This window comes from Hippocampus guttulatus, chromosome 14 (genome assembly GCF_054856545.1).
Source record: "Hippocampus guttulatus isolate MCC_2025c chromosome 14, RoL_Hgut_1.0, whole genome shotgun sequence".
Classification (NCBI taxonomy): domain Eukaryota; kingdom Metazoa; phylum Chordata; class Actinopteri; order Syngnathiformes; family Syngnathidae; genus Hippocampus; species Hippocampus guttulatus.
Window position 1 is genome coordinate 1,167,893 of NC_141274.1, and position 23,198 is coordinate 1,191,090.

General features: G+C 41.8%; 1 protein-coding gene across 4 annotated transcripts in view; it reads right to left on the reverse strand.

Annotated features, from left to right (window-relative positions):
- st18 (ST18 C2H2C-type zinc finger transcription factor) overlaps positions 1 to 23,198 on the reverse strand; it is a 53,004-nt gene that overhangs the window by 12,496 nt on the left and 17,310 nt on the right. For 2 of the 4 annotated variants that reach the window (XM_086129829.1, XM_086129830.1), the window contains exons 3-13: positions 22,470 to 22,515; positions 21,201 to 21,237; positions 20,936 to 21,126; positions 14,642 to 15,250; positions 13,079 to 13,213; positions 10,197 to 10,287; positions 9,970 to 10,062; positions 7,927 to 8,135; positions 6,501 to 6,706; positions 3,385 to 3,624; positions 2,215 to 2,321 (exon numbers count right to left, since the gene is read on the reverse strand). In XM_086129829.1, coding sequence (XP_085985955.1) covers positions 2,215 to 2,321; positions 3,385 to 3,624; positions 6,501 to 6,706; positions 7,927 to 8,135; positions 9,970 to 10,062; positions 10,197 to 10,287; positions 13,079 to 13,213; positions 14,642 to 15,250; positions 20,936 to 21,126; positions 21,201 to 21,237; positions 22,470 to 22,515 — 1,964 coding nt within the window. Of the gene's footprint in view, positions 1 to 2,214; positions 2,325 to 3,384; positions 3,625 to 6,500; positions 6,707 to 7,926; positions 8,136 to 9,969; positions 10,063 to 10,196; positions 10,288 to 13,078; positions 13,214 to 14,641; positions 15,251 to 20,935; positions 21,127 to 21,200; positions 21,238 to 22,469; positions 22,516 to 23,198 lie in introns of all 4 variants that reach the window. The other 2 variants (XM_086129828.1, XM_086129826.1) reach the window with 1 other exon arrangement.

A 23,198-nucleotide genomic window follows, 5' to 3' on the forward strand; every position in this document is an offset into this window, starting at 1 on the left:
CCACAAGGCCCACACTCGCCCGCTATTTGCCTCGTGCCGGATTTTACTCGACGTTTTTGCTGGAGTCATATCAAGTGTAAGATGCAGTTTGAAGAGAAAATAAAATGCGGCAACTTTACAACAATGAAGTTGGAAGGCCATAACTAAAGAGTTGTAATTTGTCAAGAATGATGTCCCATTTGGACACAAATCAAGTTGGAATAAGAAAAGAATGGCATTTTAGAAATGAGAGAAATCAAGTCGAACATTTTCTTGATAAGAATATGTCCTACGCAGCCCCACTTGTCGAAACACGGCATTCTGATTAATACCGTTTGTGGGATATGATACTTAAGCAGTAAAATCCAGCTATTTTTAGCCATCTCAGGGGGCGGCCATTTTGCCACTTGCTTCCCCCTAAAAATGACATCACGGTGCCGCCAAGGCTGCCCCTTCAGATGGACAAATACAGGTGGATTTTGATGCTGAATTCATATTCCACAAACACAATATGAATCAGAATGCTGCGTTCAGACAAGCGGGGCCGCGTAGGACATAAGGGGTGTTCGCACGGCGCACATTTGCATCGGTGCTGCACCGACGTATTTTGTTGCGATCTATCTTACACCGGTGTAAATTTTGTGTAGCGTTCGCACGTAAAAAGCTGCTTACTAAGGAGAAGCGCGTTAACCCCGGCGCGGCCCCACTCGCGTTCACGCGGCCGTTTCTGCGACCGGAAATAAAACACGCGCATTCGTAATGTGTAATTCCTTTTCCCCGCCTTGTTTGTGACATCTCGAAAAACCATAGTTATTACTTCTCCAGACAAATCAACACTGTGGTCTATCAGACACCGTAATAGGACGAGGGGAGAGAGAAAGAAAAGATGACGGAAGTACAACAGAGCACGAGAGCAACCTATGTAATCAACTCTTCTCACGCGTAGCGAGTCTACCCCTGTAGCATTCGCACGTCCCATTTTGTATCGGTGCTGCCTCGCAAACGAGCATTTACTCCGGAGTAAATTTGTAAACCGCCTCCTGAGCAGGGTTAAATTTGCTCCGGTTGAAGCTGTTTTGAGGGGCTACACCGGTATAACTTTGCACATGTGAATGCTCTTGAGGGGCAGCCTTGGTGCTACACCGGAGTGAAAGTTGCCGTGTAAACACTCCTATATTCTCCAAAAAAAAAAAATAAATAAATAAAAAAAAAATGGACTTTACTTCCCCTATTAGTCCAAATAACAGAATAAAACACAAGTTTGATGGAAAGATGAAATCATTCCAAGAAAATTAACGTCGGAAGAAAAAAGTTGTATTACAAGAAGAATAGTGTAAATTGACCAATATAATCTGTGATAATGGTACAATAAATATACATTTTACAAGAATAAATCATTAATATAGTTAAAATCATATCATTTTAATTTCTTATTATTACTATATTAAATATAAAATTCCATATTTACATTTTTAGAACATAAAGTTACAGTTAGCAGAATTTAGCGGTAATCTTTCGGGAGTGGGGGGTGGTGGGGGCGGCTTGCTGTCGCCATAATTTTTAGCAGTAAAATTGCAACGAAAAAGAAGTAAGTCCTCATTTTAAAGAAATGGGAATTTTAAGAAAATTAAGTTGTCATAAGAATTTTTTTTATATTTTTGAAAGTAATGTCATAATGACAACATCAAAGATTTTCCATTAAAAAAAAACATATTACAAACAGCAGTCGTAATTATTCAAAAAGGAACGAAAGATGACATTTTGTAATTATGTTTAAGGTTTTACAGCCGAAAGATTCAATGTTAGTTGAATGGAGTTTAGTTTAGTGAAGAGTTTGAGAAGAACTTTGTCATGTGAGGAGAATTTAAAAAAAAAAAAATTCATAACATAATTTTAGTTTGATTTATTTGAAGTTCCAGATCATCACTCAAGTTTTGCGCTTGTCCAATTTTTGTCTAAACTGCTAACTGTGTGTCTACTGCTCTTAATTCGCCGACTGTCATCAGACTGCAGCCATCGTGAGTGCCCGGGAAAAAAAAATAGTTTTTTCGAACATAAGATCACGGTGGCCTCAAACTTTTGCCCGGCGCAGTATTAAACGAGTCGATCTATCTTCTGTGCTAGGAGCCTCGGGAAGTCACCTATTTATTCCCAGCCGCCATCTGTCAGATAAGCTCACGTTAGGCACGGGGGCTCTGTTGAGTAAAGTTGTTTGCCGACGCCAAGGGGGCGTACCTCAGAAGCTCTTTCTTGGACTCTCTCTGTAGGAGCATCCTGGCCTTCATCATGCCCGCCTCGCCTTGGTAGTGCTGCTCCTCCATGCTGACTTGATCAAACTCCTCCTGCTTTCGCACAGAAGACAACGAGATATCGGTGTCATTGGGCGATGACCTGAAAGTCACTAATTAATCAAAGCCACCACCCCCCCCCCCCCTTTTGCACTATAATACTCTTTAAAGACAAACCGCCGGGATAGAGTGCAAGGCAAAGAGATTACGCGCTCGGATACTTGCGCACGAGCAAACCATACATCCATTTAAAGTCACACTTAACCCACATGATATTTATCATGACGTATGGACCCCCCCGCTCCGCCTTCCCTCCAGACAGGAGTCACCAGATGTTGTATAGAAAGAAAGCAGGTCACATGCGCTTGATATCACCAACAAATGAGTGAAATTAAAAGAAAACAAAAGCCTTAAAGCCCAGATTAAGAAACATTGAGGCCAATGAGCATGGAAGTTCTTTTATAATGTTTTTGTTTCAGCAATGGAACGGACAAAAGCATTGGATATTGTCTCTCTCTTTTTTTGTTTCTTTTTAGGAAAAGAGAAAACTTTTAATTTTAATTAATCGAGGGGCCACTCAGAGTCCGGTGGAGATTTTCCATCCATCATCACTTTTCCAATCCGCTTTATCCTCACAACGGCCGCGGGTGAGTCGATCCCAGCTGTCTTTGGTCAGTAGGTGGGGGGGACACCCTGAACCGGTTGGCACCCAGTCGCAGGGCACACATAGACGAACAATCATCCGCGCTCACACAATTTAGAGCCTTCCATTAACCTGCCACGGAATGTGGGAGGAAACCGGAGAACCCGGAGAAAACCCACGCAGGCACGGGGAGAACATGCCAACTCCCCACAGGAAGGCCGGAGCCGGGATCGGACCCTGCGCCCCTGTACTGTGAGGCCGACGCACTACTTTACAGTTAAAAATAATTACATTTTCTGAAGACAGACTGATAGTTTTACAGGAATATAGCCATAATGATCAATTTTTTTAATCACTTTGGATTGAAAGGTACGATTTGTAAACATGGCGTCTCATTACATTTTGCAGGTGCGGCTCAGGAAGCGTCCATTAGGAGTGAACTTGCAACACGGACTTTGGTTGGTATGAATTTACCTCGTTCTCATGTAAGACGTGAGCTTGACCAAAGTCGACGGGAACGGGGCTGTCCCAGCTGTCCCTGTCGCACAGCTGACGGTAGAAGGCGGGGCTTATCAGCACGCCGCCACAGCCTTTGGCCGCCGCCTGCTCCGGGAGCACTTGCTCGTCCGAAGGCGCTTTGGAATGGGCGCTTTCCTTACTTTTCTTCATGCTCAGGTCTAAGGTGCCGTTTTCATCCACCTCTATATGCATGTCCTGCAGGAAGAAACACATCATGAGAATGAGCCAAACACAGCAAACTCACAATAATCACTGTGGGTGCGCGTGTGTGTGTGTGTGTGTGTGTGTGTGTTTATACATTGACATCTGTGTCAGTGTTTTTTCTAGGACACATCAGAAGGGGGTTTTGCATGCATGTGTGTGTATTGCGTCAGATTGTAGGTCGTCATTATTAAAGCTCAAATGAAAAAGCCTGAATGTGACATAAGTTTCCCCCCCCCCGCTGACAGATGTGTTGTTGTTTTCCATGTTTGCAGCGAAACACGAGCAGATAAAATTCCCTTCCCAGGAAAAGGAATCAATTTGAGGGAGCCAATTTGTTTCACTGAACTTCACGATACCAAAAGAAATGTCAAATTCCGGTGTCAAATCGTCATATCAAGTGACAAAAAAAAGTCATGGTCATAAAAGAATAACTTGACAGTCCTCATTTTAACACAGGTTGAGGATACTGCCAAATACTGATTAGATTGATCAATACCTTAATTTCAGAGGAAGAATTAAGTGATCGGTTGAATGAAGGATGTCTCAGATTCGAACAGACGTGGCCAGCAAGTTTAGGGCAGAAAAATAAAAAAATAATAATAATAACAAAATATATTGGACCATACTGTCATGGCCATAATACAGCCACTTAGTTTTCACTTTAAACTGAAACTTAATTGGCACCTTTTTTGTAAATGACAACTTTGTTGTCATAAAATGAAAACACTCCTTTCATAAAGTTACAAGTTATTTTTTTGGCTTTGACTTTATTCTCGTGTAAACGTGTCTTGATTCACCTCAAAATCAAATCATATCTATACCGTCAAATTACCACAAATTTGATTTTACAACGAAAATGCTTCTCTTGTAAAGTGACCAAAACAAAAAAAATCTTTTAACTTGCCCCCCCCCCCGCACTCCCTTCACGATATTACACCATCATGCTTGTAAAAAAAAAAAAAAAAAATCACTCTAGAAAGTCTAGAGTAGTTCTTTTTCTTGTAATATCCATGCATTTGAATGGATGAAAAATGAACATTTCAATCACATCTTGATGATATGACGTGACCATTTGTATGATTGATCGTTTTTGAAAAGCACTTCAAACCGTACCGGCGCCATTTTCTCGAGGCGTAACGTACATATGCAGATATGTTGTCGCCTATACTGTAGCCTTCTAAATATGGCTGCTCCTCTTCGCCAAGCCTTCCAGACAGGAAAGCTGTTCTTTATTTGCTGCGCCCGCAGACAAGACGACTTAGCTGCAAAACGGGAGCAGATGATCAACTCGCTCACACTGTTTTATTCATCGACATTGGTAGAGGGGGCAGCGGGGTGGTGGTGGGGGGGGGGGGGGGGCAGCGGGGTGGTGGTGGGGGGGGGGCGCAGCTCGGTAGCGGGCCAGGGAAGCGAGGACGTGTCGGAAAGGTGTGCAACAACAACCTCGAATCATCAACGTGTCCTACAGTATGGAAGGTGACGGCGACGTTACGCAACCGCCTGTCATGTGTGTAGAGACAACTTTTTCCAAGTGTTTCCCGTCGTCCACGACGACGACGACGACGACGACCGAGAGCCAAGCTCAGACACATCGCAGAGCGAACGACTCCATTTAAATGCCATTGTACAACATTGGAATCGCACTTTTAAGGAAAGGAGGAGTAGCTCATGTCTTTTTATCGTTGGATTGGATTACAGCATTTGCTACAAATTGCGACGTTATCCTGTGAATATTAGAAAAATATTGTTCCCCTAAAATTAGGATTTTTCACATAAAAGTACAACCTTATGATGGGAAAGAAACATGATGGCTTTTTTCGTACGTGTCTGACTTCAATTTTGGACATTTTGATGTAATATTATGAATTTATCGTCATAAAATGAGGCCTTTTTTAAGAGTAGTACTTGTTTCTTCGAGGAATCTGAGGTACAGTTTTAACTTTGTTGTGATTTTTTTCTTTTTTTCATTAATTGCAATTGTATTCCTTGTCGGGGTCAGACTTTTTCTTGGCATTATATTTTGACTTTCATCTCCTAAATTATGTTGTTGTTGTTTTTTTCCCACAGGATATCAACCTTATTCTCATGACATCCCAAAACTTGCGGCATTCTTCTCCTACTCTGGACCAATTTAAAATGACAAAAAACAAATTCCCATAAAATGATGACCCCCCCCAGCAGAATCGTGACTTGCTTACTTCTACCCCTTGCAATTTTACAGCTTTTGTCTGCATGTAAACTTTAATCATGTCATCATTTAAATTTTTTTTTTGCACGTAACCTTTGGACTCAATTCTTTTCCATCCTGCCTTTTTTTCTCTTAATGTCATGCATTTAATCTTCTAATAGTATGACCTTATTCTCATAGTAGCATGATTTTTATTTTGTGATATCATGACTTTCTCACGGTAAGATTATGACTTTGATCTCTTGATGTTATTTTTTTTTCATGAAATAACGTATATCGTACGACTTTGACTAAAATTTCCTGGTAATACACATTTCTTTGTAAAAGTTTAATGTCCCGTTATTGGGATTCAATTCTTCTATTATTCATCACCAGGCCAGCTGATGTCCAAATAGCTTTATTTTAAAGAAAAGATGAATGGCTCTAATTTTCTTTTGATACGACGACACCAATTTTCATGCGTGTACATTAAAGCCGGAGATGCTATCAAGCCTTTTTTTTTCCAATGCATTTTTGATTGATTTTTTTTGTCACCTGAGCCCCCGCCCCCTCTCTCTCTCTCTCTCTTACTCTTTGCCAACATCTTTCTCTTGATGTCTTGCCGTTTTATGCACAAATCAGCGTTGCTTTCGAATGAGCACATGAAACGCCTCCTTTCCAAGTGGTCCGATTTGATTACCTTTGTCGAGGTTGCCGGGGGCCGCGTGGCCGCCGTCTCGCCGCTCTCCCGGTAGCGAGTGGAGAGGTTGAGGATGGCGGCCGTGGCGGCGCTTGGGGGGCCGCCGTCTTCTTGCTTAAAGTGACTAGGTGGTGGGCTGTGCCGGCCGGAGGTCGGCAAGCGGCCGCCCGGAGCCGCCGGGAAGCCGGGATGATACTGCTGAGGTGCTTGAATAAAGAAAGAAAGAAAGGAATAAATAAAGGAATAAATGGCGAGAACGGACGGTGAATAATTCAGTCGCGGGGGACAGCAGGTGTTCCAAGCAAATGTAGTAATAAGATGCTGGACGACAAACCATCAAAAAGGGCCCATGTGGCGTTATTAACGAGCACTTCCAACCATTTACCATATTGTGGTGTTCAACGCAGGCGTCGGTTGAACAATATCTTCTTGAGTGTGGTTGTGGTGTGCGCCGGTTTTGTTATATGCCCGACTTTATTGGTGAAATACGGCGACTCATTTCTTGAAATATTTCAAACGACAATTTTGAATGACGGCCTTTTTGCGTCATGCACGTGCTACGTTATTCTCATGAAAGTTACAAAGCCATTCAAGCAATCATGTAACTTCGGCATCATACGGCGAAAGAGCATTTTCTTGGACTTTGTTGTCGCGGAGTTACCACTTTTTTTTACTTGCAATTTTGCAATGTGTTCAGTTCTGCTAAAGACGTGGATTCATTTCTCATGTTCACGAGTTTATCCTCGTCAATTAATCGTAATCGTAACTTTATCTCCTCATAATAATAATATTGTGACTCTTTTTACTTTTAGGACTTTATTCTCATCCAGTTACGAATTTTTCCTCCTAAAAATACAACATTGTACCTCATTGCAATTTGTTTCTCATAAATTCTAACTTTTCATGCAAAGTGACACCATTACGACATTCACTTTACACCAGGCAAGAACTAAAGGAGGGTGTGGGTTTCTTTTTAGAGGCTGTTGACAGTGATCGTTCAGCCCATTAATTGACTATGTCTGTAGTATGTCGACCGAGACTCTCCACGCTTTGCTTTTTAGTCACAGGTTCATAGTAAGTTATGAATATAGTTAAGTATTATTGGAAAACACAAAATGCTGGGTCACTCATGAAAACTAGTAGCTGAACTGCGGATTCAGTGGTCATTTTTTGTGGGGTTGGGGGCTAACCTAATAATCCTCCAAAAATGCTGTACTGTTTATTTTATAAGAGCTTGATAATACGACGGGACTGTTACAACGAATGCGCCTTTTAAAAAGACAAAACCAAAAAAGAATAGCACGCACGAGCGCGCTCGCGATTCTGAATACAGACCGGTGGATTCAGCTCGCGTATCGAGTCGTATCGGTGTTGTGCGGGCACACCCAATGAAGTGTGGCACATGCGCTCTAGTGAGTCAACGTACAGTCGGGATAGCGTGAGACTTCCACATCGTGGCTGACACCATTGAGCGGCTGCTTTCCGAAGACCTGCGCGTCGAAGCTGGCGTAGTCAAAGCGGATCCTGCTGTACTTGTCCATGTCCTTGGCCAGGCCGCTCTGCAGGGCGGCCATCGGATGAGCCAGGCGGTAGTTCAACTGGCTCAGGTCGAACTTCTTGACCAGGCCCACGACCCTGCGAGCGAACACAAAATGAAGGAGGGGTGAGGCTCACTTCACTCTTACAGTTAAGTGTTGTTTCGAAAGGACTTGGGATTTTTTTGGGGTCGACAGTCTCACAATCGGTACTATCGACGTAGCAGTTAGTTATGAGGGTTCGAGTAACCTCAGAAGAATTACGACAAAATTTTCAGGTAACATTCTGCGAACTTTCTTTCTTTTGAGGTGATGCCATTTTCCACTCTAAAATGATGACTTTACTCTCATTAGACTCAAACGTTTTTCTCCATATTACAACGTTTTTCTCCATAAAATATTTCATTTCATTTTTCTTCAAGAAAATTCAGATTTTTAGTTTGGACAAAATCAGACTTTGCCCCTCATTAAAGTATGTCTCTTGCACGATTGGAACTTATTCTCATAAAATAGTTGCTTTTTTCCCTCATATTTTAATAATTTCATGAATTTATCCTGAAAATGACGCCATCACTCCCATAATAGTGCAACTTTATTCTCACCGGACTAAATTAAATAGCACAAGTCACATAAAATTACATTTAAATTCTCTTTTCGGTCTTGTAATATGACAACTGTAGGCTTGTAAAATATTTATTTGTGAGTAAAATTCAGATTTTAATCTTGTACAAATTTCGACCCCTTTTTTTTCCTCATAAATTTACAAACTAGTTCTGCTAATATCACAACTTTATCCTCATGAAATTTCTCCTTCAAAAATCGCAACCTTATTCATACAAGTATTATGTCACAGGTGTCAAACCCAAGGCCCTGGGCCCAGATCTGGCCCACCACATCATTTCATGTGGCCTGCAAAAGCGAATCAACCTCCATGTTGCTTGCTAAAATCTCTACCATAATTTAAGATTCTCATATGTAATAAATAAGAGACACATTTTAATCATTTGCTTGTAACCAAAACCCTCATTACAGCGACTGAAACAATAGTCGAATAAATTGACTTTTTTTATTTGGTTTCAATCATAACGGCCCTCCAAGGGAAACGGTAACTAAGATGTGGCCCATGACAGAAATGACTTTGACATCCCTGTATTACGTGGCTCTAACTTCCCTCTAAATGCACAAGGCTTTATTTTTGCAAACTTTTGTAAAATTTCAAACTTCTTCCCGTAATAGTACGGCTTTACGGCATTCAAATGTAGACTTGTTTTTAACTTATTTTAGGCTCAACATAGAACAAATTATGTAGAATTCAGACTTGATTTCTTGTAAACATTGCGACTTCATTCTCGTAGATGTTGTTATCCCTCAATCGCGTCCTCCTAAAATTCGGACTTTATTCCTCTGAATCTAACAACGTTATTCTTGCACCATCGCGACCTTAGTAGTCGAGCTGGCTCAGTTGAAACCTTTTTTGACCAGATCCAACATGAAAGTGAAAGACGGCTGTGGCTTAGATACCCCAATAAAAAGCATTGTTTTAGAAAGTATTTTTAATTATACATTTTTTTTTGTTGTACACATAGTCTGGGATTTGATGCTGTCGATGCGGCAGCCAGGTTGCCAGACTAATTAATATAGCGGCAGTGGGCATCCTGCCCGCGATAAATCCAGCGGGAACAAAGAGTTCTGCTCTTTTATCATTTCTAATAGAGGGGATGGAGCTCGCAACAGACTGCGCGTTCTGTAGGGATCGCTCAATAAAACACAACATGAGTGTTTATCACTTTTTTTGCAGAGCTTAACTTGCACAAGAAAACCACCCCTCTCAACCCCCTCCACCCCCCAACTCTTCTCCAGTCCAGACTTTGCGAACGCTAATTATTTCGCAAATCGCGTGACGGCTTTAAACGCCTGCTGGCGCGGGCGCGTACCTCGGCGAGCGATCGGGCGTTTGTCTGTTTTTCAGGCTCTCGTCCTGAGGTTTGGAGATTTTCACCGCAGCGGCGATGGGGCAGCCCGACAGACTGGGAAGACAATCAAACACGGTGTAAGCCAATCCCCGATACTCTCATTGCTCTCTGTGGTGTGATATGATTATTTATTCTCATAATGGATGGCGTATTCTTAAATTATTATTATTATTATTTTTTTTTCTTACCTCCGGTGGGTGCTGCGGTTGCTGTTGACGTGGCCTCTTCCCGTGCAGCCGGGAGTGGGACACTTTAGGACGTTCTCGTGCATGGCCAAGACTGAGCGGACCAAAGAGAGAGAAAGAGAGCGATCTGAATGTTCGATCGTTTTGGGGAACCATACTTGCTGACACTTAAACGGTGCTCAAAATGGACCCTGAAAACCTCACGATGAGGCCATCGTGATGTCATCGAGCTCATTGTTCGATGTGCATGAGATAGCTCGAGACCCGCGCTCCCCATCCTTTATCGAGCCAAGGCGTCCATTTTCCCTTCGAACGATCTCACAGCATATCACGAAACGAATGAACTACTCGCTGAGCCTCTTTGATTGAACGCAAAGCTGACTTACTCTTGGCAAATGTGACACGTTCATTCGATGTACTGCCATCTCATGGGAGAGCATTGAATTACTCTGCCAGTCATTATATGTCACTTGTATAGATAGAAAATAAAATGTTTCTTCACACAATTTCTGTGGAATTGGGTATTCCCCTGGTTGGGAAACACTGCTTTAGATGTTTTTTTTTTTCTAGAAATGACCAGGGCCCTCTAAGATGGAGCAATTTAGCTCTTCTTCGGGAACCCCATTTGGTTCGAAATAGACACGAAACACCTCACAAGGCATTCCAGCTAATATAAAATTGACAAGACTGCTCTGGATTTTGCTAGAAGCTTTCAGGATCCTGTAGAATGATGCAAATAAGCTCAACTGTGGGAACCATATTTGCCCCAATGAGGTCAAGGCGACATCTTCCAGCGAATTGTAAATGATTATAATACTACGGATTTTGCTAAAGTTAGCATAATTCTTTAGAATAGTGTGAATTACAAAATCAGTATTTGGTGATTTATGTGATGCCTCCCGTTGAGGTGAGCGTGACATCTTGCATCGACTTATAGGTGATTAGAATGTCAGGAATGACAAGGATTTTTCAGAAAGTTGCTCATGAGCACCTCACTTGGAACAATATTTGGTAACATAAGTGGGGGGACCCTGAATGCATCACGATGGGGTCAGCATGACTTCTTTCAGCTCATTTTATTTGATGTTATAGATGCCATAGATATGACCAGGATACTTTAGAATTCCACGGATTAGCTCTCGATTGGAAAACATATTTGCTAACTTAAGTGGATGTTCAAAATCAACCCTGTATGCTTCGCAGTCCTTTGAGGATGCCTTCTCTGGGTAATTTTTCGCAAATTAAAACACTCTAGATTTTGCTTTGCGTTACCAGAAAAAAAAAAAAAAAACTCAAGAATGTTGAAAACCACTATTTCAGGAACCACATTTGGTACCTTAAACGGTGTTTGGAATGGACCCTGAATGTCTCACACTGAGGTTCGATGACTTCTTCCAGCTCATCGATGAAGAAAAATGATCAGCATCATGGAAATGATGACCCTATAATCTTCCCTAGCCTCTTATAAATCTGTTTCGGTGCTGTTTCTTGGACAAAATGAACAGTGAAATAATTAAATAGGTTTGCCAGATGGAAGTTAAACAAGTCTTGCAGTCTTTTCCGTTCCAGGGTTGAAAATGTTGAATTTGCAAGTGTTTCAATGAGTCACGCTAAATGTTTATGAGATGAATATAGAGAGCAGTGAACATTTTAGGCATTCAGTGATGATTTATGTAAGTGCCTTGGCGCGTATGAGGGAGCGAGAAAGTGGCCGCAATGTAAATAGCTTCACGCAAAGAAAAGACGGCTGATTATATTCTTCAAAAGAAAAGCGTCTTTAAGGGCTCCCGTACATCCTTAGAAACTTCTTTTCTCTCTCCACGTCCTCCAATTAGTTGGCCGGACTTGTCGTATTTATTTTGTTCAATGGCATACTAGCTCGACCCTTTGATTTGCAAACACTGCCTACACTCGGCGAGAAAAGTTAATTACTTTTCCTGTTGCTTTTGTAACATCACGCTTTAATGTCCAATGTTTGTGGAATTTTCTTGGAATGTCTTAACAATCGGCAATATGAGGGGTGGAGGGGGGGACGTGAAATAAAACATTTAAAGAGACTTCAATGCGCACAACAGAAGCCACTGACAAATCCTTTAAGTTACTCGCTAAAGTGATGCACGCTTCAACTCAATTCAATTTTTTAGGAAGACGCGCTCCATAAGACCGTTGAATTGAATCAAATAAACGCTTTATGTATGAGAGAAAAAAAACAGGCTTATAAAACAGCCTCAATATTTGGAACACAATAAAACCATATTTAAAACGATGCTGACGCGGGGAGGCATTAACAGTGGACTTTGATCTAATAGATGCCTTGTTCCTCGTTAATCAGTGACTATTGATTTATTTATTTTTGCCACACCTCAAATAACAGGATGTGCCACTGGATTACGCTGAGAAAGACTTCCGACGGCACTACCTGTCGCCGTTGAACACAGAGCAGACTTGGCACCTGTCAAATTGACTTTTGTACCAAACATTACAAGTTTGACCGAGTTTCCCATCAGCGACTGTATCAAAATAAAATACAAAATGAAAAAATTATTCACCTTCTATTTATACCTCAAATTTAGACAAGCACAGAGAAAAAAAAAGGATGATTTTTGGTAGGAGTCGTATTATACACGGGTGCATATTATTCGCGGAATTTGACCGTAAATGAAAAATATGTCAACTGAATAAATAAAATACAATGAAAAAGAAATTTAAAAATGTAAAAAAAAAAAAAAAAATTGCCGATATCATATATATAAATGTTGAATCCATTTTTTGGGGGTCCTGACAAGATGGCCAAAGTGTGCTGCTGCATCTGTGATGGTGTCGATTAAAAACAGGTGTGCCTAATGAAGTGTCCCAAGATGAATATTGTTCATTTGCACACTCACTCTCTGGAGGAACTCGCACTTTATGAGGACACCCGGACAAACTTCTGTGATGGGGGTACAGTCCGGTGACGTGACCCGTGCCGTCGCAGCCCGGCGTGGGACACCTGATGTCCCGCTTGTCTGTCCGCGGAGAGTCTGGAGAAACATTTGTTGTTGATTTCATACATTGAAATGATATGTTTTGCTACACCAACTTTCTGAGTACAAAAGGAGTTTGTAGCAAGGACGTATTGGATACGAGCCAAGAGATTGAAATATCAACGCGGGCACTTTTTTTTTTCTTTATAAAAAGCATCTATTAATTTGTCCTTTTAGTTAAGGCTGTAGTTGAACACACTTCTTAATGCCCGACCATGGAAAGATTACACGGAGGATTACACATTTAGCCATGGTCATTTGAAGAATCCCGGCGAAACATGAGAGGTACTTTAGCAGGATTTGAGACTTATGGTCATGGTTAAATATCCACTTGATTCCTATCAAAATCCAATATTCGGAGTCGTTGCAATTTCGCTTTATTATTATTATAAGTCTGTTTATGTATTACTTGACTCGTTGCCAAAATGTTTAAGCGGTAAAGAGGATTTCAAGCTCGGATTCCTCTCGATTTCTTTTTGTAATTCTCTTTGCTGCTTTATGAGCGCGCAATCGACACGCATTTCTTTTCTGTGGGGCTGGACAGCCTGTTCATCCATATCAATTTTATGGAGCCTTTACTAAATGTATAAAAAAAAAAATAGGGTGCAACATTTCAACAACAACTGCAGTATACTTGATGAGCGGGCCTGATCTGAAAAAAAAAAAAAAAAAGATTTCTTGAGTAAAATAATGGTCACTAACAGCAAATATATAACATAATTACATGTATTTTATTAGTAAATTAAGAGAATACAAAACAATATTATGAATATGATGTGTGAAAATAAAAATAGAAGACCATGTTTTCCATTATTAATAATAATTACTTGGGTATCATTTTTTTTTGTATTTGTTTTTTCTTTTTTCTAAGGGTTAAATAGCAGAATGGATTTACAGAATTACTTTGGGACTCACATGAATGTTGAAAAATCATTTGTCACAAAATGTTCAAACCTACTTTATGATCAGATAAAAAAAAAGGAGTAAATGATTCTGACTATGGCAAACCACTAAAAATGATGCCGTGATCCATATTGGGCCGAACCCTCCGTCGAGAAACCGTAACGCTGCTAAGGTGTTTCTACGTACTGTACGTGTTTCAGTATGGTCCACTCAGGGCCCTATTTTGATAGACAGGTGCACGTGAATCTTCATGTTCGTGCTGCGGCAAGTCTAGTTTACAATGTTTGGTAATTTGGCAAACGCGTTGCGCCTCACTACGCGTTCAGCTGGAGCGAAAGGTTTCCTCTGACACGTCCCCAGCGCACCTGACAATTTGTTGACAAAAAGTAGACTACACTTTAGAACAACTAAAAGCAGGTCTAAGTTGTGGCGCGGCTGGTGTAATATGATTTTAGTGGATTTGACAGACAGATCCTGAGCTGAGACTTGAGTTGGGCACAAAAATAGCACCCTCAGTCTTACCTTTGCCTGAATGGCAGCTGATCCTGTTGTCCATGTCCATCATGCGCTGATGCCGCCTCTCATTGGTCATCTGCTCCATGAGGAAGCGGTCCATCTCGCGGTAGGCATGATGCAGGACCTGCCTCTGTTCCGTCTGCAGGGCAATGGCCTGCTCCAACAGGCTTAGATTGACTCTGCCGTGGCCCACTTCCAGGCCTCTCTGGTGGAGGTGGTCCAGCGCCCAACCCTCCAGCCGCGGGGGCCTCTCCACCTCCGTGTCGCTGTCTCGCTCCTCCTCCGGCCTGTATCTCTGGAAAAGGCCTGAGCTCAGGTCCGGTTGAGGTTCTTCCTTCAGGGGTGAAGGGTCGTCACAGATTCCGAAGGGGCTCAAGCCGTTCGTTTTTGCGGAGAGGGCCCACCGGAGCTCCCTCGGGCTCTGTGGGGACGACGACCTGCTTAGCCTGTCCTGACTTTGGTCGTCCTCTACTTCTTCTTCATCGTCATCGTACATTTCTGGCGTGCTGACCTCGCACTGCGGCGAGCCCTCGGGCGTCATCTCCGACCACCCCGGTGAATCGTTGGAGCGGCCATTTCTGTCCGGCACGCCATTGATTGGACTCAAGTTTCCATCTGAAATAACACAAACATTCAGTAGTTACTTTATAAGATATTTTTTGGGGGTGTGGGGGGGGGGGGGGGGGGTCAATAACAGGTAAAAAAAATAACACCCGCATGTATGGACTGACCAATAGTATAGATTGGTGAGAAAAAAAAATTCTAATGACACATTCCATACATAATGATATTTTTTGAATGTATATTCTAAATCATCCTGCAGGCCATGGCACACTTCGGACATGCCCCGTTTTCAAGGAACAAAACCGCTCAACCACCGGAAAATAATTTGGATGTAATCTTCCAAAATCCTTTTAAGGTTTTAGAACTTGTGTGACTTTTCCAAATAATACCGTGAGAAAAACATGTTATTGTGAAGAACACATGTAACAGCGTAAGGTTGCGGGATTCTCGAGTAATTACTCGTCGCTAAGTATATTTTAGATTTATCTTTTTTCATTTTTGGGTTTTCCTCGTGGTCTGAACATGAAAACCCAAATTGAGGAACTAAATTTGTTTTGCTTCCATCCTCTTTTTGTCTGGCGAAACAAAGATTGAAGATGAAGATTATGGGGGATTTGCAGTACGTTTAAAAATAATAATAATAATTAGTTATGTGTTTTTATGGTGAAGCCAAGCAGCAACATGTTGTCATCTGCTCAAACACAGATGTCAAAACATCAAATCTGGAAGAAGGAAAGTGAAGATTCCTGAAGACAAAAATGGATTTGGATTATGTTGTTGTCGTTTTAAAAAGAGAATGAGATGCTACTAGTTGTTGACTTTCCTCGTACATGTTGTTATACTGGTTCCGTGCTGTTTGATATTCCCAGACACTGAGTGGGAATTCAATTCACGCTGGTCAGGCTGGAATAAATCTATGCGCTATTAATGACTTTGTATGATTTGATCTTTGTACACATACATCTTTATTCTGGTAACAGCACAATACGTTTTCAGGAACAAAATCTTCAAGGTCAAGTGTGAAGTGACTTTTGAAAATCCCAAACAAAATATGTTTTTATGTCACGAGTAATTAAACAAAATACATTAAATAAAGCTTGAAAAAAGAATTTATATTTCATGAATTTGACAAAGTAATCGTTTTCCTGAAGTGAGATCCCGATGAACGACAAATCTGGAAGTATGACGTCACTTCAAGACAACAATAGCGGGGCTCACTATGGAACGTATACAAAGGCTATATAGGCCGCGATTATTAGCCTAGCATTATTGTTTGCAATTTGATGCTGTGCCGTGTTATAAATCGCGCACGATTGGATTACCTCCTTGTTCCATGGATTCCCGCTAGCACTGAGAGCACACGTCATAGTGAGTTGGTGTCCTACATTGTCATTGCTGAGGTACTTCTGTTGCGTTGTCGGCCACTCCGCGCATTATATCGGCAGTATTGTTGGTCAATCCGTGCACTCGTGTAATTTGAATTTTTTCATACAGGACTGCATCCATGAACACGTATAATACTTTGAATCAAATGTTTACATAAACAACAACCAGAGTTATTCATTGATTAGCACAGCTACCTTTTTTGCAAATCCGGTTGAGAAAACGGGATAATTGTATCGTTCCAATTTTCTGGTCCATTCACGTGCCCTCTTCTTTTCTTTTGGTTACTCAAACGACTGTTTGCACGAATGTGTATAGTGCATTGCGACACGGCGGCGAGGTATTTCGCCGAATAATTCGATAACAATGGCAAAGAGCAGTTAACGGGACAATCAACGCATTACTACGGCTGACTGTGGCAAGTCGGCATTCTGTAAATGACGTCAACCGCAGGAGATTGTTGAACAAAATCAAATTCATTGTTCAGCGCGTTGCAATTGGTCCAACTATGAACCTGGGCGGGTTGCGTAAAAAACTAACAAAAGTATGCCTGAAAGAGTTTTAGCTCAAAGTATTTTTTTAAACACGATTAAGATTTAGTTCTTGTAACTTTGTAGTTCCTTTCTCACTAAAGCACGTTAGTAAGAGTACAAAGGTTTCAGCTTGAAAAATTAATTCTCAGACAATTCTTTTTTCACGACAATTGTGATGTCATACTGTCACCTCTACCCGCAGCACGCAGGATGCTGGGCTTAGCTTTGCCTCCTGATTTATTTACTTATTTTTAACGTTAAAACGGCTGGCACAGGTTGCGGCACGCCCGCAACCCTCGTGAGGCTAAGCAGCTCGGATAAAGGATGGATGGATTACATTGAGCGCAATTTCTATTGATATCGTTCATATCGCGATATATATCGATTGTGGATTATTGCCCAGCCCAAAGTGAAATGTGCTTCGGAATCATGTTGAAAACTGCGCATGACAATGTTTATGTCCAAATAGAAAATGAATGCAAAAACCTAAACTTGCCTGTTTAATTTCAACATGGAACGGCAGCCTATGGTACTTAATGTCAGTAAATGCAACCTGTCCAATATATTTGTTTCTTCATCGCATGGCTGCCATGAACAAAGTCCTAAAAACTACAAAGCAAACGCCGGCCTTTAAGACAATTTTATTTTTTTTTATAGACTCACCGCTTTAAATGACCCATTAACATTCAACCCACAAAACGGTCACATTACGTAATGGCCGTCGGTGGATTTGTGTTGTCTACTTATTAGAGGCACATATTTTATTTGACAGATTTTAAAAACCTCTTTGCCTGGATTAATTTTTACATTTTGACCCATTTAGCAAGTTTGTTAATTCCTGTGTTTGTCTCATCATCATCCTCATCATCTTCATCGACATCATCCATCCATCCATCCATCTATCATTCATGTGACCTGATTCATCCATTGAATCCTACATTTTGCGTTGCTCTCGTTCTGTCTGGCCACTTAAGAGGATAGAAAGTTAAAAAAAAAAAAAAGCCAAAGAGCCTTAACAGAGCATAAGTTTGAAGCGTTTGAGAGGATCAAGGGAGATTTGATGGAATCAATCCAGCCGATAGCCTTGCATTGTTAATCACTGACTAACACTTGAGAGACAGGACTGGTGTTAATAAGGGGTTGTTTCGCGGACATTTGAGAGGATGACTCTAACCCTCTTTAGCAGACTTTAACACGGCTGCAGCGGACAGCCGTGAGACCAATGCCAGTGATCTGACCTGGGGGGCAGACAACCTCCAGTAGGTACATAGACAGGAGTGGACCGTGGCCAAATTGTGTTCTTGTCATGCGCCACATGACACGACATCTTACAATGCCATCCGCAAAAAGTATCGCCACTCGCATTGCATTCATCCATTTCCGAGCGCGCTTGTCCTCATGGAGTCGCGGGGGAGCTGGAGTCTTTCCCAGCTGACTTTGAGGAGAGACGGACTTGGTTGTTAACAGGCAGTCACGGGGCAAATAAAGAGTCACATTCACACCTGTAGACTATTTGGAGTCTTAAATGAACCCAGCGTGCATATTTTTGGAATGGCGGAGGATGCCAGAGTATAAGGAGAAAAACCTGCGAATGAGCATCTTGCAAAGTCCACATAATTCGATTTGCATTTGGAACCTCAGAGCTGTGACGAGGCATATGTCCCCTTAAGCGCTGTGCTGCCCTCCTTTACTTTATAAATGGAGCCAAATAATATAACAGTAACAAAATTTGCCCCTACGTTTTTCTTGAAAAAATACTGTATATCAAGTGCACAGAAATGACACTGAGGAACAAATCCTTTTTTTTTTTTTTTTCAGGCAGCGTGTTCAGGAAATGCAATACAAAAACAATCGATTAACATTCTGTGCTTCTTTTCTGGATTTCTTTCTTTTATAAAATTCTGTATGAATCACAAAAAGTTGTGATATCATTCCACGTTTGCATTGATGGATAGCAACACAGGTACCACTTTCTGGATTGTGGCATTTATTAGGAGTGTATAGTAAGATAAAATATTTCAGCCATTTACAAATCACGACGGTTGAACAATTTGGAGAAATAACCTAATTGTGGTATTTGTTGTTGTTGTTGTTTTAATATTGTGATTGCAATTTCATGTGCGCTTATTTTTTTGTCCTTGTATTGAACAAATCCAAGCAAGAAATCGATTGGTATTACAATAAACTATATCAGATTTTCTCTACATGAATGTTATGAGTTAGGCTGACTCTGAAATCAAGAAAACTTGACCAAAGTCGACCCAGCAAACATGGGGGAGTTTGTTTTCTTTCATTTTGTTTTTAATTGCATGTTTTGCGATTGAAAATTGCATTCTACCACTTTGTTGATTGTTCAGCCCTATTCTTAATTTTTTTCAATTTGTTTTTTTTAAATGTCGGCTATTAAAAAGACCTCGCCAAAAATGCATGGCTGTGAACTGTATTTGATTATATTCTATAGATGGCCCTAAAAGTACCGTATGTTGCAAAGACAATGCTACTAGTGCAAAAAAAAAACCCCCAACAGCCAGTAACATGTATTTACATTCATGCAGTAGGCGAGCGAGCGGGGTATTGTTTAGCATCCAGCTGGACACACACACACACACACACACACACACACACAGTGAAACAGCAGAGAAAGAGGAGGAAAAAAAAAACTTGGATCCACGCGATGGTTTGTGTGTTGGAGCAGGTGAAGAGTTGTCACTCCAGAATAGCCATTAGCAGCACTCTGCAGCAGGCCCGCACTTGGCTGTAGCTGAACACAGCGCGACGCCACCAAAACAACAGCCTGATTTTGACGCCTTCCAACGCGGCCACCGAGCGCCTTTCCCCCCCTGTTGCTAACATTCTCGCTGTCTCTCTCGTTTTGAACAGGAAATGCAACACAAATGTCTCAAAAAATGTCCTGGACAACCTAAAAAAAAAAGAAAAAAGAAAAAAACATGATTCATCCCGGAGGAAATCGTGCCCCCCCCCCCCCCCCCCCCCCCCCCCCCATGATCATGTCATGCGAACCCTGCATGGAAACAAATCCATTCCATTTCCAGTCGGCTCCTCTCGCGGTCCATTTAAAGGACACGCGCACACGCGCATGTGTCCTATAATGAGCTGTGGACATTATGCCTAATTATGTATTAGACTGTGTTGCAGGGCTTAACAAAAGCTTTTGAAAGGGGACAATTACGTTTGTTGCTTGGATACATCGTTAAAAATATACCAAATCAGGGCGGATTACAGTGGGCGAGAATGCACGTGTTTGTCAAAATGGACAAAATTCAAGTCATTAAAGGGGCGAAAAAAAAAGACTTTTCTTTTTCTCAAGACAAAATACAAACACACAAAGTGTTGCTGACGGTGCGTGTTGGTGAAGAGTTTTGCCTGCCGGTCCTACGACAACTAATTTGTTTTCCGCCACTTGAATTGGAACTGAATTGAGAAAGGATGGAGGGAGTCTCATTTGAATCAGAGTGAACTGGCGCAGGCGTCCGTTCGCGGTCTCATTCTATGGATCGAATGGCTTTGGACCGGCCCATTCAAGGACAGACGAGGGGGTCGGCAAACGAGCTGGCCCCAAGCAAAGAGGGTGGCGCCAAGTCGCCGCCGTCGCGGCCGATCGGCTGTCAAAAACTCGCGTCGATTCCGCCAGACGCGACTAATGTGGCCGGTGCGCAGTGCACAATGAGCACGGCTGCTGTTGATGCCGCTGCTGGTTGGCCGGCTCGCGGGAGGGGAGGGGAGGCAAATATGAATGCAACAGATGGGATTTTAAAATTCAGCGTGGATTGTTCATCAAAACAACAGGACATCTGTTTACCTGCTGGAGCGTCGGCGCTCCTCGCCCCTTCTTTGTGCCGCCGCCGCGGCGCCGGGTCCTCGTTCTCCTCATCGCAGGCCTCGCTGGGGCTGTAGTGGCGCGGCTTCATCAGCAGGGACTTCCGCTTGTTGATGGGGGCGCCCTGCACCCCGTCCTGAGCGCTTCGCTTACGAACCGATGACCCATATGGGCTGCGGGCAAACAGTTGTTATTGTTCATTAGCCGGACGTTTTGGGAGATGGCCTTTATGTTGCCAAGAACTTACCTGTTTGTCTCAACAATAAAGTCTTGACTGGTCAGGTCTGGAAAAAAATAAAATAAATAAATAAAAAGAGTCACGAGAACCCCCACCAAAGCGGCTTTTTTTACATTCCAAAAAAGAATTTTATGCATTGAATTGAATGGTTTCAATGTTGCAAGATTTTTTTTTTTTAATTGGAACAAACATCAAGTCTCTTTCAATAAATTGTAATCCCTCCCCCTTCTCGCGTCACGAGGAAAATCACGTATCTTTGGACTTTCATGAGGAAAAATGTCATGAGATGAGAGTTGTTATACGATTGTGAATCATAATCCGATGAGAATAATCACAAGAAAAAAAAATAAAGTCAACATTTTATGACAATTAGTCGCAATTCATGGGAATAAAGTCAATCATTTACGAGATTCATTGTATATTTTGAAAAGAAGTTGCAATCTGACATTATTAAAATTACGAAAATGAAATTGCAATTTATAAGAATAAAGCCACTGAACTATGAGAGCTGAGACTGAATTTATATCATATAGTATATGTGTGTGTGTGTAGCATCACTTAGTAATTTTTATAGGAAATCAAATTAACATTTTGAAGAACCGCGTAGGCATTAAAAAACATTTTTTTTAAAAAAGCTTTCCTCCATTTCTGTCTTGGGGGCAATGCCAGCATGAGAACAAAGATGCGGACACTTCATTGACATGAAAAGCTTGTCATTCGCTCGCATGTGTGTCCTATCCTCCGACGGCGCTGACAACACGAGCTCAAATTGTTAAATCAATTTACCGTGCGTGGCATCAACAGAGAATAAGAATAATAACAAAAATGATTTTCTTTTCACGCATCTCGCCAGTATGCAACAGGCCTCCACAAAGACCCAAAAACTTGCATCGTGACGTTTGCAGCTTATAGGCTTTCAATCACATGGTTTTCTCTCTCTCTCTCTCTCTCTCTCACACATACACACACACACACACACAAACTCAGGCACAAACACATACTCCTTAACTAATTGTAGCCATGGTTCCAGTTGAATATAGTTATTCCCATGTAAGTAATCAAGTGTGGTGGGCGCTGCACTTCAGGCCAACAAGATCACACACAGAATCGGCTGTTGGTACAGTTGGACCGTTGAACCTGGAGCATTCCAACACTTTGACCAGTCCAACATGTCTGTGTGTGTGTGTGTGTGTGTGTGTGTGTGTGTGTGTGTGTGTGTGTGTGTGTGTGTGTGTGCGTGTGTGCGTGTGTGCGTGTGTGTGTGTGTGCGCGACTCACCTGCGCCGCAGATTTTCACGCTCTGCTCCTCGCCTTCAGAATCCATCTGGAAATAAAAAAAGTCCGACAATGATTCATGCCCCGGCTTAAGCTCTTAGTAAGAGTCACGATACAACCTCGGGTACAGTGGATAGAAAAAGTCTACACACCCCTCTCTAAATGCGACACAAACAATGAGACCGAATGAAAACATTTTTCACCATGAATGTGACTCACAACCTGTACGACTCAAATCAAAATCTTTCAAGGAGAAAGCTTAAAAAAATCAAAACATAATAATCACCCGGTCGCATAAAAGTAGAATTCTGGCAAACTAATACCTTATTGTGGCAATATTTGCCCATTCTTTGGTAAAATGATCACAAAAAATGTTTTCTCAAAAGGCAAAGGCTTCCCGTGTGCACAGCTCTCTTCACAAGCGTTCGATCGGATTCAGGTCTGGACTCAGGCTCTGCTATTCCTGAACCTTCATCTTATTGTGGTGACGCTTTGGGTCACTGTCGTGCTGACAGATGATTCTTTCAATTGTGAAGTGATTTATCGTGATCTCATTTATTATTTTGGGGGGGGGGGGGGGGGGGGGGTTCACAAAAACCTGACATTTGTACGGGGGCGATGTTGTCATGTATTGGAGTTGACAAGGAATTTAACAATCACGTCGACTGCAGTAAAAGAGCAAAATGCAAAAAATAGCACTTTTTGTGTAAAGAGGAATAGATTTCATCAAAC